The 19,695-nt window shown below is 44.4% G+C and overlaps 1 protein-coding gene across 1 annotated transcript in view; it reads left to right on the forward strand.

Annotated features, from left to right (window-relative positions):
• Nucleotides 1-7,353: 7,353 nt before the first annotated feature.
• LOC311106733 (protein phosphatase EYA4-like) overlaps nt 7,354-19,695 on the forward strand; it is a gene marked incomplete at both ends in the record, with an annotated part of 123,681 nt that continues 111,339 nt past the window's right edge. Inside the window, 1 exon segment of the mRNA XM_084149133.1 lies at nt 7,354-7,386. Within this exon segment, the coding sequence (XP_084005259.1) occupies nt 7,354-7,386 (33 nt within the window).

Consider the following 19,695-nt stretch of genomic DNA (forward strand, 5'->3'; position numbering starts at 1 on the left):
CACTGACCATTCAACCACTCCAGTACCCCTGCACATTGAATAAGGTACTGACACTGACCATACAACCACTCCAGTACCCCTGCAAATTGAATAAGGTACTGACACTGACCTGTATATACAACCACTCCAGTCCCCTGCACATTGAATAAGGTACTGACCTGTATATACAACCACTCCAGTCCCCTGCACATTGAATAAGATACTGACACTGACCTGTATATAGTTGCATTCTTGTGTTTCTTACTCACATCTTTATTGTGTGGTTTTTATTCTTAGTTCTACTATTGTCTATGTTATTATTATCACTGCATTGTTGGAAAGTGCTCTCAAGGCAAGAATTTCAGATGCAATACATAGGCTAAGTTTGAAAGGAATTTGCAAGTGTAAAACAGTTGAAGTCTGAGGTTTACATACACCTTAGCCAAATACATTTAAACTCAGTTTTTCACAATTCCTGACATTTAATCCTAGTAAAAATTCCCTGTCTTACGTCAGTTAGGATCACCACTTTATTTTAAGAATGTGAAATATCAGAATAATAGTAGAGAGAATTATTTATTTCAGCTTTTATTTCTTTCATCACATTCCCAGTGGGTCAGAAGTTTACATACACTCAATTAGTATTTGGTAGCATTGCCTTTAAATTGTTTAACTTGGGTCAAACGTTTTGGGTAGCCTTCCACAAGCTTCCCACAATACGTTGGGTGAATTTTGGCCCATTCCTCCTGACAGAGCTGGTGTAACTGAGTCCGTTTTGTAGGCCTCCTTGCTCGCACACACTCTTGGCTGATTTCTTTAGATTTTCCCATGATGTCAAGCAAAGAGGCAATGAGTTTGAATGTAGGCCTTGAAATACATCCACAGGTACACCTCCAATTGACACAAATTATGTCAATTAGCCTATCAGAAGCTTCTAAAGCCATGACATCATTTCTGGAATTTTCCAAGGTGTTTAAAGGCACGGTCAACTTAGTGTATGTAAACTTCTGACCCACTGGAATTGTGATACAGTGAATTATAAGTGAAATGATCTGTCTGTAAACAATTGTTGGAAAAATGACTTGTGTCATGTAGATGTCCTAACCGACTTGCCAAAACTATAGTTTGTTAACAACAAATTTGTGGAGTGGTTGAAAAACGAGTTTTAATGACTCCAACCTAAGTGTATGTAAACTTCTGACTTCAACTCTCTCTATATATACTAATAATAATAAAGAATTCAAACAGGAAATGGCATAACTAAAATCTAGACGGCTGAAGCAAGCACACACATTTCTTCTATCAGTGAGTTTTTTTTAATCCATAAACCTAGTCTTTGTTCACATTTGTATCCATAAAAGGTATAGTGAGTTTTTTTATGCTGTTTGTGTAGATGTTAAGGGACAGAGGGAGCTGCATAGGACTGGATGTGTTCAGAACATTAGGGGATGGCCTTGTATTTTGATGGCCTTGTTGTGTGGAGAGCCCCCATCACATAATACACTCAAGACGCTTAATGTGGAGGCCTGCTTATAAATGTATAATGAGTTAATTGTGATGTAATTAAATAAAAAATTGTGATGTAAAAAAAAAAAAAAAAAAAAAAAAAAAAAAAAATTATGTTAGGGAACTTGGGATGACTTGTTAGGGAAATCCACTTTATGCAGTTATAGGGCTCACACAGAGATGTAGAGCAACATTGTACAATAATAAAATAAAAAAACGTTTTCTAATGTATGGAAATTGGTCAGCGCGTTAGTACCCATCCATGTTATTATCTGGATTGAGAAATTATCATTTTTTTTGTAGTTTGGTTTGGTTGAATGTTGTGGCATTATGTAGGTTAGCTGGAGAGAGCATGCTGTTCTAGTTTGGAGAGGGATAAATAAAACTTGACACATCATTTGGGCCACACTATTAATAAGAATGTCATTTCGGTATCCCCCCCCCTCCCACCCCTGTACCCCATTACTGCTTTGGACATTTGCCAAATGGTTTACGCATGGCAGCTGGACGCATGCGCAGTGCGCCGTGATCAACACAGCTCAGCTTCATTCGCTCTTCAAGAAGGGGGCTTATGCCGATCGAAGTACTCCAACAAACTTTACCAACGGTAAAATAACTAACGAACTTTCGTGGAGTGAACGGTCCGTTGGTCCATATAGCGCTCCGACGTGCGGCTTGAATCAGTCATATAGTTTAGTTACCGTTAAAAGTGTTTTTTCGCTGTTGTTTTGGTGTCTTCGCTAGGCTAATGCCAGGCAGTCAGACCAACTGTAATAACTTCTTCTGAGAGCGAGCCCAGTCCCGGTGACAGCAGCAGAGCGAGCTGTGTGTCCCGCTGTTCCAACTCCTCTTCAATCTATCATCATGAGCTTGTCCAAGGAGTGAAAACGGAATTGAAAAGGAAAGTGTTTTTTTTTTTCAGTGCAAACGAAGATATCTTCCCAACCCAAGGTATGTTTCTATTATTTCACAATTGTTTGTGTGAAAATGAATCGTCTAAATAAGTGTTGGCCAAATAGGTATATAGAATAAATAGGCCTATAAAAATGTTATGCAGGTGTCATTTTATAATTTTGACATGCAGCCGTAAAAACTAAACTAAAATCTAATAAATCCTGTTTTTATGAGACCTTGTAGCCTAATACTTTTGCTATTTGTTTGGCTATTTAGTCGTAATAACAGGTTTTCATCTCCAATTATGAAATGGCCTTTTATTAGATCAGTAGGACCTGTAGGCTATATTTAGGCCTATCTGCTGTCTATCAATGGATAGACTATTAGGCCTACTTTTCAACAATAATGAAATATTATAGCATATGTTATATTATTATAATATTATGTTAGACCTTAGTACTAGTAGTAGGCCTCGTGTTTAATGAGGTGCCATTAATATCTGTGCTAGATTTTGAATATACCTCTGAAGTTGTGAAATTGTTTCCCCCCCAAAAAATATATATATTTTACAGTATATATTTGTTATTTTAAGCCATGTATTTCTTACATTATACAGACTAATAACCTAACTCTATAATTTAAATATTCCCTTTCCACTTTCACCGTTTGGAAACTTCAGCATCCGCGAGATCCATGCAATGCTGTGCTCATGCCCTCGCGGAGTCGCCGGTGGCCCAGAGCGCATGCCGCAACAGCCTCTGTCTCTCGCGCTGTCCATCCTAGTGCCGACCGGGCCGCTTCTATCCCCTCTTGTGCAGACCGGCGGCCTCTCTCTGCCTCACCTGTGATCTTCACGTGTATTTTGTGTTTATATTTGATATGTAGGAAATGGGATTTGTATCCCCTTGCTGCAGCACGCACGATCACCACTTGCTCCGGCCCAGAATGGCCCTGGCTGGCTAACGGCCTGTCCCTAACAACTAGCAACAACATGATCTGAATCTGATACCTAACGAAATTCATACAGGTTCGATTACACATTGAGGACCCATAGCCAACACGCACTTATGCACAGCTAAGCGCAGAAGGCCTACCTCTATTGTTTTGGTGAGATTTAGGGGTGTTGTAATGTAAGTGTTCGCCCGGACTTGTGGTTTTACTCACCATTGTCTTGAGGGAATATTGGTGACAAATTCGTCACATCATTTTAATAGACATTTATTTCACATTATAGGCTATTCAACATGAGTGTTACGCTACTGTTAAGGTGGTGATTTTCACAAAGAATTACAAGCTTTTCAAGGTTTGGAAACTATGCACAGGTCCCCAAAGTCACAGGCCTTAGCCTGTTCGTGCCAAATATTTGACACATTTTTACGGGACTTCTAATGTATTAATCTATTACAATTATGATGGTCTACTTATTGACGTAAATATAAAGCATTTGTGTTTTTATTATTTTAATGATTGAGTTTAATTGTTTAATTTCAACAGTTGAGGCTGACACATTGTATTAGTGGTTCCGTTCTATTTCTCACACCTGCAATACTGTATGTTCAGATGGAAATTAAAAGGTGAATGCTACAATAAACTGTTTATTTTACAAGAAGCTTATTTTATAACAAATAATTATTATAGACAGTTATGCATCAGGCACATCTTCACGTGAGGAACAAGTGTCCAAAAGATTACCCATGATATCCAGTGGATGCTCTTACAAAAAATGTGGATCATATTTTAAAAAACTAATGCACCAAAAAAAATAAAAAAATTCCAGCCCGTTATTATGTACAAATAGTAGCCTATGGAACCAAATATAATTGTGATTTTACCAACTCCAACTGATATCATTATGTTTAGACCTACTTTAACAATTACGCACCACAGAGTCGTAAATGAGTCACTTGTCTGCCATGCCTTTGCTGGCACAGTCTGCCAATGCCGCGGTAGTAAACGCCTGAAATGTCTTTCTGACAATGGCAGTAAAGCGGTGGTGACACGCTGGCACTACGCTACGTTTTTTTGGGGGGGGGAAATGGCCATGGCGTTAATTGCGCTCCTCACATTTGCCTCGAAGTTTTATAAAATCAACCCCAAACAGGAATTCCCATCACGTTTTGGACCTTGAGAATAGCGGACCTTGGCTATAATAAAAACAGATTATGTTGTTTATAATGTACAATGGGATGTGAACACGACCATCCTGCTCGAGTCGAGACAGTGGGATCGTGACATGTATGTAGCCTGTAGGGCCACACGTGGCATGATTGACAGCCATGTTGATAGCGTCATGTGGTTTGTCCAACAATCTCCACGGTTCGGGTTTTATGGAGTGAAATTACCACAAGTGTAGATATGTAGCCGACGACTTCATTCCCCCACTCCCACCAACCTTTCCCCTCTCCCCTGTTCATGTGTTACCCTATAGTGTCAATACCTACACCAAGAAATGTAACTCTCCCTTCAGGGATTTTGACGGAAATGGCACTGGCAGGCCTGCACATTGATTCCTTGCACGGGTGTCGAGAGCGAGAGAGAGAGAGCTCAATTGGCCTGAGAGAAGCATTATTGTCTTGGGTTTCAGGCCAACGGGAGCTCAACGCTATGAAAAATTAAAAGGATGCCAGTCTAAAATAAAAAGAACACACACTAGAAGAGTTGGCGTTCGTCAGAGAACCAGAACCCAGCTCTAACGCCGAGTGAGACAGTTGGGGATTAATGGTGTAGCCAGCCTGCGCTGTTATTTGCACTTCGCCCACATTTTTCGTTTTTCAGATTTTATTGAACAGATAGAGGATGACAGTGGAGAAAGATTGAGGTTGTGTCAAAGGGCACTAGGCGGGATTCAAACTTAGGCCGACACCGTAGACTTGTGTGCGGGAGGCTACACAATTACCGCTAGACCAGCCAGGCCACACACACGTCTCCTTTTCGTTGTTGATATTGTATAAATCTTCGCTATATGAGAAAGGTTACCATTCCCGCCAAGTGGGTTAATACTATTGGGGCGATGCTATTGGGGCGATGCGTAGAGTTTTTGCCTTCCACGCCGGAGACCCGTGTTCCCTTCCCGCTGTTCATTGCAAGATGTAATCCTGTAAATTATCTCTCTGCTTTACTTTGAGCTTTATTTTCTGCTAGATACTAGTCACTGAGCTCTTTAGAAAGGCCATTCTACTGCCAAAATGTGTCAATGCCTGTGTGTTCGATTTTATACACCTGTCAGCAACGGGCGTTACTGAAATAGCCGAATCCACTAATTTGAAGGGGTGTCCACATACGTGTGTGTACGTATATACAGTACCAGACCAAAGTTTGGACACACCTACTCATTGAAGGGTTTGTCTTTATTTTTGCTGTTTTCTACATTTTAGATTAATAGTGAAGACATCAAAACTATGAAATAACACACATCGAATCATGTAGCAATCAAACAATTGTTAAACAAGTCAAAATATATTTTATATTTGAGATTCTTCAAAGTAGCCACCCTTTGCCTTGATGACAGCTTTGCACACTCTTGGCACACACACACAAAAGTATGTGGACACTACTTGTTTCATCCACCCCCGTTCCTGACAGGTGTATAAAATCGAGCACACCGCCATGCAATCTCCATAGACAAACATCGGCAGTAGAATGGCCCGTACTGAAGAGCTCACTGACTTTCAACATGGCTCCGTCATAGGATGCCACCTTTCCAACAAGTCAGTTTGTCAAATTTCTGCCCTGGTCAACTGTAAGTGCTGTTATTGTGAAGTGGAAACGGCTAGGAGCAACAACGGCTCAACCCGCGAAGTGGTAGGCCACACAAGCTCACAGAACGGGACCACCAAGTGCTGAAGCACATAGCATGTAAAAATAGTCTTTCCTCGGTTGTAACACTCACTACAGAGTTCCAAACTGCCTCTGGAAGCAACGTCAGCACAATAACTGTTCATCGGGAGCTTCATGAAATGGATTTCCATGGCCGAGCAGCCACACACAAGTCTAAGATCACCATGCGCAATGCCAAGCGTCGGCTGGAGTGGTGTAAAGCTCGCCGCCATTGGACTCTGGAGCAGTGGAAACGCATTCTCTGGAGTGATGAATCACGCTTCACCATCTGGCAGTCCGATGGATGAATCTGGGTTTGGCGGATGCCAGGAGAACGCTACCTGCCCCAATGCATAGTGCCAACTGTAAAGTTTGGTGGAGGAGGAATAATGGTCTGGGGCTGTTTTTCATGGTTCAGGCAAGGCCCCTTAGTTCCAGTGAAGGGAAATCTTAACGCTACAGTATACAATGGCATTCTAGACGATTCTGTGCTTCCAACATTGTGGCAACAGTTTGGGGAAAGCCCTTTCCTGTTTCAGCATGACAATGCCCCCGTGCACAAAGCGAGTCCATACAGAAATGGTTTGTCGAGATCGGTGTGGAAGAACTTGACTGGCCTGCACAGAGCCCTGACCTCAACCCCATTGAACACCTTTCGGATGAATTGGAACGCCGACTGTGAGCCAGGCCTAATCGCCCAACATCAGTGCCCGACCTCACTAATGCGCTTGTGGCTGAATGGAAGCAAGTCCCCACAGCAATGTTCCAACATCTAGTGGAAAGCCTTCCCAGAAGAATGGAGGCTGTTATAGCAGCAAAGGGGGGACCAACTCCATATTAATGCCCATGATTTTGGAATGAGATGTTCGATGAGCAGGTGTCCACATACTTTTGGTTATGAAGTGTGTATATATACTCTAGAATAATATACTGGATACTATAATATGATATGAGGAATTCAACACAGCTTCCTTCCCCTTCCGCTGTTGCCCACACACACACGAAAAGGAACTAAAAGATGCATATACATTACAATGTCTCAAAGATTATATACGGTTCCCTTCTCTCTCTCTCTCTCTCTCTCTCTCTCTCTCTCTCTCTCTCTCTCTCTCTCTCTCTCTCTCTCAGGTGTTTTAGTGGGTGATAGCTGAAGGAGTCATGGAGGCTTCACCGGACCTCAGCGAACAGACGGTGAGCACAGTGTGTGTAGCAGACAGTAGATGTGGTTCAGAGAGAGAATAGCACAGCCATATTGCTGTGTAGCGTGATGATGAGAAAAATACCACAATGGATTCCTTTCAAATGCATTGTTTTGGTAGATTGGTATTGTTTTGGTAGATTGGTATTGTTTTGGTAGATTGGTATTGTTTGGTAGATTGGTATTGTTTTGGTAGATTGGTATTGTTTGGTAGATTGGTATTGTTTGGTAGATTGGCATTGTTTGGTAGATTGGTATTGTTTGGTAGATTGGTATTGTACTGTATTGAAAATACAAACTTACAGCCTGACGTTCTTTCCCACACACAACCAACCGGGTGATGCAGCAGCTATCTCCCAGATTGTAGGCCCAGTCCCGGCTTGGCCAGTATAGTCCCGGCTTGGCCAGTATAGCCCCAGTCCCGACTAGGCCAGTATTGTCCCGGCTTGGCCAGTATAGTCCCGGCTTGGCCAGTATAGTCCCGGCTTGGCCAGTATAGCTCCAGTCCCGACTAGGCCAGTATAGCCCCAGTCCCGGCTAGGCCAGTATAGTCCCAGTCCCGGCTAGGCCAGTATAGTCCCAGTCCCGGCTAGGCCAGTATAGTCCCGGCTAGGTCAGTATTGCCCCAGTCCCGGCTAGGCCAGTATTGTCCCGGCTAGGCCAGTATAGCCCCAGTCCCGACTAGGCCAGTATAGTCCCGACTAGGCCAGTATTGTCCCGGCTAGGCCAGTATAGTCCCAGTCCCGACTAGGCCAGTATAGTCCCGGCTAGGCCAGTATAGCCCCAGTCCCGGCTAGGCCAGTATAGTCCCGGCTAGGTCAGTATTGCCCCAGTCCCGGCTAGGCCAGTATTGTCCCGGCTAGGCCAGTATAGTCCCAGTCCCGACTAGGCCAGTATTGTCCCGGCTAGGCCAGTATAGCTCCAGTCCCGACTAGGCCAGTATTGTCTCGGCTAGGCCAGTATAGCCCCAGTCCCGGCTAGGCCAGTATTGTCTCGGCTAGGCCAGTATAGTCCCAGTCCCGACTAGGCCAGTATTGTCCCGACTAGGCCAGTATAGTCCCGGCTAGGCCAGTATAGCCCCAGTCCCGGCTAGGCCAGTATAGTCCCGGCTAGGCCAGTATAGCCCAGACTAGGCCAGTATTGCCCCAGTCCCGGCTAGGCCAGTATAGCCCCAGTCCCGACTAGGCCAGTATTATCCCGGCTAGGCCAGTATAGCCCCAGTCCCGACTAGGCCAGTATTGTCTCGGCTAGGCCAGTATAGCTCCAGTCCCGACTAGGCCAGTATAGTCCCAGCGAGGCCAGTATAGCGACCATAGAGTTAGAAAAAGGGTCCATAATGGTTTCTGTGACAGCATGGGCAGTGAACAAACTATCCTATCCAAGAGGCATCTTTCTAACTCTATGCTAGCGACCTAGTTCATCTTGTTTAAAGATCAGGCGGTATTGTTGGGAAAATGATTTTGGCGGCGAGCGAGGGCCAACTCACATTTCAAAGACGTTAGCGAACAGAACAGGTGTAATTTCATCTCCTTAACTTGCCCTCATTCTGACAACACCATCTCTCTCTCTCTCTCTGTCTCTCTCTCTCTGTCTCTCTCTCTCTCTCTCTCTCTCTCTCTCTCTCTGTCTCTCTCTCTCTGTCTCTCTCTCTCTCTCTCTCTCTCTCTCTGTCAATCGCTCTCTCTCTCTCTCCACCCTGCCCTGCCCTGCCAGCTCAGAGAATAACAATTGTGTAAAGTAGGCCAGAGCAGAAATATGTTTTACTGTCGTCGTTCAGTTCTTCTCTCAGACCTGTTCAGGTCCTACCACGGGCTTACATTACCTCTCAGTGCTCTGACACACACACACTACAAGCACCAACCCATCCACTGCCACCCGACTATCAAATATTAATGTGTATATTCCCCAGCTATATTAGCATCAGTTTATAGATGTGTGTCATTGATCAGGTTGACTATGAGGAGAGGCTCAGATATATTGATATATATACAGGGACAGAGGAAGGAGAAGGGGGGGATTTGTTTACAGTTTTGCAGTGGTGGAAAAAGTACGTAATTGTCATACTTGAGTAAAAGTAAAGATACCTTAATAGAAAATTACTCAAGTAAAAGTGAAAGTCACCCAGTAAAATACTACTTGAGTAGTAAGTATTTAGTTTTAAATATTCTTAAGTATCAAACGTAAATGTAATTGCTAAAATATACTTAAGTATCAAAAGTAAAAGTATGAATAATTTCAAATTCCTTATATTAAGCAAACCAGACAGCACACATTTTGTATTTTGTATATTTTTTACTAATAGCCAGGGCCACGCTCTAACACTCAGACATCATCTAAAAACAAAGCATGTGAGTCCCCCAGATCAGAGGCAGTAGGGATGACCAGGGATGTTCTCTTGATGAGTGCGTGAATTGAACCATTTTCCTGTCTTGCTAAGCATTCAAAATGTAACAAGTACTTTTGGGTGTCAGGGAAAATGTATGGAGTAAAAAGTACATTATTTTCTTTAGGAATGTAGAGGAGTAAAAATAAAAGTAGTAAAAAATATAAATAGTAAAGTAAATTACAGATACTCCAAAACACTACTTAAGTAGTACTTTAAAGTATTTTTACACCACCGCAGTTTTTAGTCATTTAGCAGACGCTCTTATCCAGAGCAACTTACAGGAGAAATTAGGGTTAAGTGTCTTGCTCAAGGGCACATCGACAGATATTTCACCTTGTTGACTCGAACCAGCAACCTTTCGGTTACTGGTCCAACGCGCTAACCGCTAGGCTACCTGCCGCATTTTTACTGGTATTTAGAGGACAGTCATTTTAGAGAACTCAATCCCTCTATCCCTTCACCCCTCCCCTTCCCTTCAGCCCTCCACCCCTCCTCTACCCCTGCACCCGTCCTCTACCCCTCCCTCTACCCGTTCACCCCTCCTCTCCCCGTCCTCTACCCCTCCCTCTACCCGTTCACCCCTCCTCTACCCCTCCCTCTACCCCTTCACCCCTCCTCTACCCCTTCACCCCTCTTCTACCCCTCTTCTACCCCTCCTCTCCCCCGCCTCTCCCCTCTTCTCCCCCTCCTCTACCCCTTCACCCCTCTTCTCCCCCTCCTGTCCCGCTCCTCTACCCCTCCTCTACCCCTTCAGCCCTCCTCTCCCCTCTTCTCCCCCTCCTCTACCCCTTCAGCCCTCCTCTCCCCTCTTCTCCCCCTCCTCTACCCCTTCAGCCCTCCTCTACCCCTCCTCTACCCCTCCTCTACCCCTTCACCCCTCCTCTCCCCTCCTCTCCCCCTCCTCTCCCCCTCCTCTCCCCCTCCTCTACCCATCCTTAACCCCTCTCCCCATCCTCTCCCTGTCATCGGTGTTGTGGTCAGGTATTCTGTCTGTCTGCCCGCCTGGTCGGTGCAGGCCTACTGTCTGGGGTCTCCATGGAGCAGTAGAAGGACCCCGGGGCAGAAAGGTCGAGAGAAAAGACTATCAGCGACAGTCAAAGGAAGGAGGAGACACAAGGCGACTAAATGCGACAAGAGTTTACACGTTCCCAATTTTATGCAGGAAGGCTGAGGGGTGCAGAGAGAGTGACAGAGTGACAGAGCTTGGGAGACAGAAAGACAGAGTTCAGACAGTGCTGCTTGCTTTGTGACGTTGTGTTAAATTTATGAGCATTACACCACAAATAAATTAGGAATAGTGTTTACAAATGCCCTATCTTGATCATCCTGTTGTTGCAGGAATTTTCCTACACAGCAGGAAATGCAAACTTGTAGGTTATTCAATGTTTAAAAGGCTTCTAAAGTTTGTAATTTCCCCCCCAAAAAAATTAAGACCTGATTTGCCCTAGCGAAAACAATTATCAACCCCTCCAAAGAATGTCCATTAATTATAATCCACATAATAATTGACATTTCCTGTTGCTGCAGGATTATTTTCCTGCTGTGAGAAACTGGGTCATCTGTAGGTGTCCTACGGTATGTATATCTGCTGTAGTTCCTTTTCCCTGTTTCAGTTGAACATGAATAGACTGCATGTGTCTCTCGCTGATAACTATTACTTTGTTCAGTTAGCTTAAAAAAAAGGACACTTTTAATCGACACTGACGCACACGTGCACACACCCCTTTGCTCTCTACATCCTGTCTGAGTAGGTCTGACAGAGCCCTGATTGAAGTCTCCACTCTGTCGGCTAGAGAGAGAAGGCGGGAGAGATAGGAGGGATAGTGGGAGAGAGAGAGAGAAGGAGGGAGAGTGGGAGGGAGAGTGGGAGGGAGAGTGGGAGAGAGAGTGGGAGAGAGAGTGGGAGGGAGAGTGGGAGGGAGAGTGGGAGAGAGAGTGGGAGGGAGAGTGGGAGGGAGAGTGGGAGAGAGAGTGGGAGGGAGAGTGGGAGGGAGAGTGGGAGGGAGAGTGGGAGAGAGAGTGGGAGAGAGAGTGGGAGAGAGAGTGGGAGAGAGAGTGGGAGGAGAGAGAGGAGGGAGAGTGGGAGGGAGAGTGGGAGAGAGAGTGGGAGAGAGAGTGGGAGGGAGGGTGGGAGAGAAAGAGAGAGGAGAGAGAGGAGGGAGAGTGGGAGAGAGAGTGGGAGGGAGAGTGGGAGAGAGAGTGGGAGGGAGAGTGGGAGAGAAAGAGAGAGGAGAGATAGGAGGGATAGTGGAGAGAGAGAGTGGGAGGGAGAGTAGGAGGGAGAGTGGGAGGGAGAGTGGGAGAGAGGAGGGAGAGTGGGAGGGAGAGTGGGAGGGAGAGTGGGTGGGAGAGAGAGTGGGAGGGAGAGTGGGAGGGAGAGTGGGAGAGAGAGAGAGAGAGAGAGAGAGAGTGGGAGAGAGAGAGAGGAGGGAGAGAGAGGAGGGAGAGAGAGGAGGGAGAGTGGGAGGGCAGAGTGGGAGAGAAAGAGAGAGGAGAGAGAGGAGGGAGTGTGGGAGAGAGAGTGGGAGGGAGAGTGGGAGAGAGAGTGGGAGGGAGAGTGGGAGAGAAAGAGAGAGGAGGAGAGTGGGAGAGAAAGAGAGAGGAGGGAGAGTGGGAGAGAGAGGAGGGAGAGTGGGAGAGAGTGGGAGGGAGAGTGGGAGAGAGTGGGAGGGAGAGTGGGAGAGAGTGGGATGGAGAGTGGGAGAGAGTGGGAGAGAGAGAAGGAGTGGGAGATATGAGGGAAAGTGAGAGAGAGAGAGAGAGAGAGCCGGTTGGCTGCTCCAGAGAAAGAGTGAGAGATTGGAGGAGGTGGGAGTGTGTGGTGACCCTTGGGAGCCTGGCAGGGTTTTTAATGTATAGAGGAGAGAGTGAGAGCGGGAGGAGGAAAAGAGGAATGAAAAGGAAAAAATAGTATTTTAGCCAGCGTTGCCTTTTCCTCTGGTGCTGAGGGAGAGAGCTGAGTGTAGCAAGCATCCCTGTGTGTGTGTGTGACCACAGACCAGGCCAGAGGAGGAAGGAGGTCGGGTTTCAACCCTAGAACACACGCACGCACACACACATTCTGCAGCTAAATAGGAGCGGGTTGGGCTCTGATTGGTTGGGCTCTGATTGCCAAGGTTGGCGTTGCAGATAGACTCTCCAAATCTGCCCGACGACACGACACAACTCATCCAGGCTGCTGGGTGGGGGGGGGGGGGGGTCTAAGCTGTGTCCTGGCCTGTAGAGGAAGAGTTTACAGTCCCAGGTGGGGGCAACTAATTATCCGGTAGAACAGAAAAGCAGCAGTACTCCAGACCTCGTATGGTAATATTTTAATATCCCTGCGTTTAGATTCTATTCTTATATTCTTCAGGTAAAGTCATGACAACACAGTTTATATACTACACACTGCAACGCATAGACCTACTACTCTCTGTCACATAGAATAACCTGGAGCATATCACATACATATCAGCTCTATACGCTGTTTCAGCCCCTTGCACGGTCCGCTCTCAGTGTGTGTGCGTGTGTGCGTGTGTGCGTGTGTGCGTGTGTGCGTGCGTGTGTGTGTGTGTGCCTGTGTGTGTGTGTGCGTGCGTGCCTGTGTGTGCGTGCGTGTGTGTGTGTCTGTGTGTGTGCGTGTGTCTGTGTGTCTGTGTGTCTGTGCGTGTCTGTGCGTGTCTGTGCGTGTCTGTGCGTGTGTGCGTGTGTGCGTGTGTGCGTGTGTGCGTGCGTGCGTGCGTGCTTGTGCGTGCGTGCGTGCGTGCGTGTGTGCGTGTGTCTGCGTGTGTGTGTGTGTGCGTGTGTGTGCGTGTGTGTGTCTGTGTGTGTCTGTGTGTGTCTGTGTGTGTGTGTGTGTGTGCGTGTGGACAGTCCTGTCTCAGACTGGGGTCTGGTGAAACGCTCATCTGTGATTGGTTAGGGGCTGGAGCGGGGAGAAGGAAATGAAATTGAAACAGTTGTTCTTTGGTTGAGCCTCTCTAGAGGTTCCCCTTCTGGGGTTCTATTGGTTCTGCCTCTCCAGAGGTTCCCCTTCTGGGGTTCTATTGGTTCTGCCTCTCCAGAGGTTCCCCTTCTGGGGTTCTATTGGTTCTGCCTCTTCAGAGGTTCCCCTTCTGGGGTTCTATTGGTTCTGCCTCTTCAGAGGTTCCCCTTCTGGGGTTCTATTGGTTTTGCCTCTCCAGAGGTTCCCCTTCTGAGGTTCTATTGGTTCTGCCTCTCCAGAGGTTCCCCTTCTGGGGTTCTATTGGTTCTGCCTCTCCAGAGGTTCCCCTTCTGGGGTTCTATTGGTTCTGCCTCTTCAGAGGTTCCCCTTCTGGGGTTCTATTGGTTCTGCCTCTCCAGAGGTTCCCCTTCTGGGGTTCTATTGGTTCTGCCTCTCCAGAGGTTCCCCTTCTGGGGTTATCATATTATGGTTGTGTCCCAAATGGTACAATATACTGCAGTACTTTTGACCAGGGCTATGGGTGTTGCTATGGGCGTTGCTATGGGTGTTGCTATGGGCGTTGCTATGGGCGTTGCTAAAAGTAGTGCACAATTATATTACCAAACCAAGATAAATGACATAAAAGACAATGGGAAAATACTTTGGAGTACCTTAAATGATATCATGGGCAGAAAACCCAATTAATCTCCATCGTTCATTAAAGTTGATGTGTCATTTATAACAAAAAACTTTCAGTATTGCTAATCATTTCAATGACTATTTCACTAGTAAAGTGGAAAAACTCAGAAGTGAAATGACAACATTTTAACAGTGAACCACCGTATTTGTGTATGAAAGATCTAATAATAAAAGAGAAGGATTGCTGTTTTGAATTTGGTCAAGTTAGTGTGGGAGAGGTGATAAGCCACCAGGTATAGACGACCTTGATGGGAAGCTATTGAGAATGTTAGCAGACTGTATTTCCACCCCTATGTGCCATGTCTTTAACCAAAGCCTAATGGAGTGTGTGTCCACAGGAAGCTAAAGTAATTCCACTGCCTAAAAATAGTAAAGCACCCTTTTGCTGGCTCTAACAGCCGCCCAATCCGTTTGCTGCCTGTTCTTAGTAAACTGATGGAGATTATTGTATTTGATTATTGTATTTGTCAGAAAACAACTTGTACTGCACTGACTCAGATGACAAATGATCGGCTAAAATAAATGGATAATAAGATGATCGTTGGAGCTGTATTGTTAGATTTCATTGCAGCCTTTGATGTTATTGATCATAAATTGTTATAGAAGAAATTCACTTGCAATGGTTTTAAATCACCTGCCATCAGATGGTTGGATAGTTATTTATCCAGTAGAACACAGAGAGTGTTCTTCGGTGGAAGGTTATCTAACATCAGATATGTACAGTGCGGTATCCCTCAGGGCAGTTATCTTGGGCCGTTACTCTTCTCTATTTTTACAAATGATTTGCCACTGATCTTACACGAAGCTAGAATGACTATTACATTTACATTTACGTCATTTAGCGACTTACTATGTATGCAGATGATTCCACACCCTACATGTCAGCACCCAAAGCCAGTGAGCTCACTGAAGTTCTAAATAAGGTGTTACAGTCAGTATCAGAATGGGGGATTGATAATAAACTGGTCTTAAAATACATCTAAAACTAAAAGCATTGTATTTGGTTCAAAACATTCTCTAAGACCCACACCTCAACTGGAGTTGTGCATAACAGGTGTGACCATTAAGGAAGTCGAGGAAGCTAAACTCCTAGGTATAACATTGGATGGTTCATAATCATGGTCAAGTCATATTGACAAAGTTGTTGTGAAGATGGGGAGAGGTATGTCCGTTATTAATTATTTTATTTTTTTTGACATTTTTGACACAAAGATCAACTTTACTAGTTGTTCAGGCTCTGGTCTTGTCCCGTCTTGATTACTGTCTGGTAAAATGGTCAAGTGCAGCAAAGAAAGACCTAGCAAAGCTGCTGCAGTATTTGGTCCCATATTCATAGCACGCAATGATTACATCATGCTTGTGACTCTACAAACTTGTTGGATGCATTTGCTGTTTGTTTTGGTTGTGTTTCAGATTATTTTGTGCCCAATAGAAATGAATGGTAAATAATGTGTTGTGTCATTTTTAAGTCTCTTTTATTGTAAATAAGAATATAATATGTTTCTAAACATTTCTACATTAATGTGGACGCTACATATTCTATTCTTAGTTCAAATTCAAAGTGCTGGAGTACAGAGCCAAAACAACAAAACATTTGTCACTGACTGGTTATAATGCTCTGTTATGCTGGTTATAACTGGTTATAACTGGTGGGTGGGCAGGTGATATCGGCAGGTAGCCTAACGGTTAGAGCGTTGGGCCAGTAACCGAAAGGTCGCTGGTTTGAAAAACCAGAGCCGACATGGTGAAAAATGTTGACGTGCCCTTGAGCAAGTTACATAACCCAAATTTGCTCCAGGGGCGCCGTACTACTATGTCTGACCCTGTAAAACAGGGATCATAATCATCAGCTGCGCGATGGATGGTCAGGGGGCCGGGAACATAATTACAAAATAATTTGTAGACTGCAAATTGACCGCAAGATGCCCAAACAGTATACAATATTTTACCTCTTCAAACCTTGCTTACATTTGTATACGATCACATATATCTCTCCATTATGCGTGGGGATACTTTGGAACAGATTTCCTAAATTAAAATCACTTGGAACTGATTTGCTGTTTTTACAGTCTTTTATGTCCATTTTTTGTTGTTGTTGGGGGGCCAAAATAAAATCACCCGCGGGCCAAATTCGGCCCACAGGCCGCCAGTTGGGGAACAAGACATTTCACTTCACCAGTGTATGTCCAGTTTGACTCCAGTCTAGGAGGAGGTAGGAAGGCGTTGCAGATGGCAGAGAGATATTGGGTTATAACCAGTTATAATAGTCTGATACACTGGTTATAGCTGGTTATAACTGGTGGGTTATGATGTTCAGTTTGGCTACAGTGAATGAGGCGGTAGGACTGGGTTTCAACTGGGCCAGATGGCTGGGCTCAGAGATATTGGGTTAGAACTGGTTAGAATTGCACCTACTGTACTTCACATCATAGCTGGTAGAATTTGTAGGTTTGATGGAGTCTGCGGCCCGCGTTTGAATACCACTGACTCCTGATAAATGTAGCCATTTGAATTCTGAATGTGAGATATTTTGTTTGTGTCCAGATTCCGAAACATGTTTTTATTGTTTTTTTTATTTTATTGAATTTTAAAACATACAATCTACCTGCAGTGAAGCCGCTCAACATTTACATGACATTCAGTCATCTAGCAGACTCCCATCCAGAGCGACCCACAGGAGCAACCAGGGTCAAGTGCCCCGCCCAAGGGCACATTGACAGATCTCCCACCAAGTCAAATCGGAGACCCGACCCAGCGACCTCTCGGCCACCGGCCCAAGCTCCCAACCACCAGGCCTCCAACCATCCAAGATCCCCCCCCCCACAGAAGCACATTGATGTAGAGACAGACAGACAGACAGACAGACAGACAGACAGACAGACAGACAGACCAGGAGTTGAGAGAAGGATTTACCAGGGAACTGATAAAAGCTATCACTCTGACCTGTTGTCACAAATTCTCTCTCTCTCTGCCTCCCTCCTGCAAGCTCCCTCCCCCTCTCTTTCTGTCTCTCTCTCTCTCTCTCTCCCTCTCTTTGTCTCTCTCTCTCTCTCTCTCTCTCACTCTCAATTTAAAGGGGCTTTACTCTCAATTTAAAGGTGCTTTATTGGCATGGGAAACATGTTTTACTTTGCCAAAACAAGTGAAATAAACAATAAACAAAAGTGAGAAGACACAAAACAACAACAAAAACTATCAAAAAATGATCTCTGTGTGTGTGTGGATGATTCCGGGCCTATTGTAAAGGTAGCAATCCGCCTGAGAACAGGGGAGGGGGAGAGAGACTGAGGGAGGCAGAGAGGGAGGGAGGGAGTGAGGAGTGGGGCTGTCCGAGACAACATTGGCTCCTATCTACCTACAGTACATTCAGAAAGTATTCACATCCCTTGACTTATTCCACATTTTGTTGTGTTACATCTGAATTCAAAATTGATTACATTTTGATTTTTGGTCACTGGCCAACACACAATACCCCATAATGTCAAAGTGTAATTATGATTTTAGAATCTTTTACAAGTGTAATAAAAAGCTGAAATGTCTTGTCAATAAGTATTCAACCCCTTTGTTATGGTAAGCCTAAATAAGTTCAGGAGTAAAAATGTGTTGAACAAGTCACATAATAAGTTTACTAAGTTGCAATAATAGTGTTTAACATGATTTTTGAATGACTACATCATCTCTGTACCCTACACAGACAATTATCTGCAAGGTCCCTCAGTCAAGCTGTGAATTTCAAACACAGATTCAAGCACAAAGACCAGGGAGGTTTTCCTATGCCTCACAAAGAAGGGCACTTATTGGTAGATGGGTACAAATAAAAAAAAGCAAACAATATCCCTTTGAGCATGGTGAAGTTATTAATTATACTTTGGTTGGTGTATCAATACACCCAGTCACTAGGCGGAGAGGAAGGAAACCGCTCATGGATTTCACAATGAGGCCAATGGTGACTTTTAAACAGCTCCAGAGTTGAATGGCTGTGATGGGAGAAAACTGAGGATGGATCAACAACATTGTAGTTACTCCACAAAACTAACCTAATTGACAGAGCGAAAAGAGGGAAGCCTGTACAGAATACAAAATATTCCAAAACATGCATCCTGTTTGCAATAAGGCACTAAAGTAAAACTGCAAAAAATATGGCAAAGAAATTAACTTTATGTCCTGAATACAAAGCGTTATGTTTGGGGCAAATCCAACACAACACATCACTGAGTACCACTATTCTGATAGGAGACTCTAGAATGATCCATCAAATTCTGGAGGACATTTTAGAGTACCACTCTTCATATTTTTAAAACGTGGTGGCTGCATCATGTTATGGGTATGCTTGTCATCGGCAAGGACTAGGGATTATTTTTTGGATAAAAAAAAAAAATGGAATAGAGCTATAGGCACAGGCAAAATCCTAGAGGAAAACCTGGTTCAGTCTGCTTTTCAGTCACTGGGAGATGAATTCACCTTTCAGTAGGACAATCATGTAAAACACAAGGTCAAATAGAGGTCACTGGAGTTGTTTACCAAAATGACATTGAATGTTCCTGAGTGGCTTAGAAAAAAAATAAAAATAAAATAACTCTAGACCACCTTTACTCCACACACAGAGACACGTACAAAGCTCTCCCTCGCCCTCCAAATCTGACCATAATTCTATCCTCCTGATTCCTGCTTACAAGCAAAAACTAAAGCAGGAAGTACAAGTGACTTGCTCAATAAGGAAGTGGTGAGATGAAGCAGATGCTACGCTACAGTACTGTTTTGCTAGCACAGACTTGAATACAGTGCAATGAAAAAGTATTTGCCCCCTTTCTAATTTTCTCTACTTTTGCATATTTGCGATACTGAATGTTATCAGATCTTCAACCAAAACCTAATATTAGATAAAGGGAACATAAGTTAACAAATAACACAACAATTACATATTTATTTCATTTATTTCATAAACAAAGTTATGCAACACCCAATTCCCCTGTGTGAAAAAGTAATTGCTCCCTTACACTCAATAACTGGTTGTGCCACCTTTAGCTGCAATGACTCCAACCAAATGCTTCCTGTAGTTGTTGATCAGTCTCTCACGTCGCTGTGGAGGAATTTTGGCCCACTCTTCCATGCAGAACTGCTTTAACTCAGTGACGTGTGGGTTTTCAAGCATGAACTGCTCGTTTCAAGTCCTGCCACAACATTTCAATTGGGATTAGGTCTGGACTTTGACTAGGCCATTCCAAAACTTCCAGTTTGTTGCTTTTTAGCAATTTTCATGTAGATTTGATTGTGTGTTTTGGATCATTGTCTTGCTGCATGACCCAGCTGCAC

Source organism: Coregonus lavaretus, assembly GCF_964263955.1.
Source record: "Coregonus lavaretus genome assembly, chromosome: 31".
In the NCBI taxonomy this organism is placed as follows: Eukaryota; Metazoa; Chordata; class Actinopteri; order Salmoniformes; family Salmonidae; genus Coregonus; species Coregonus lavaretus.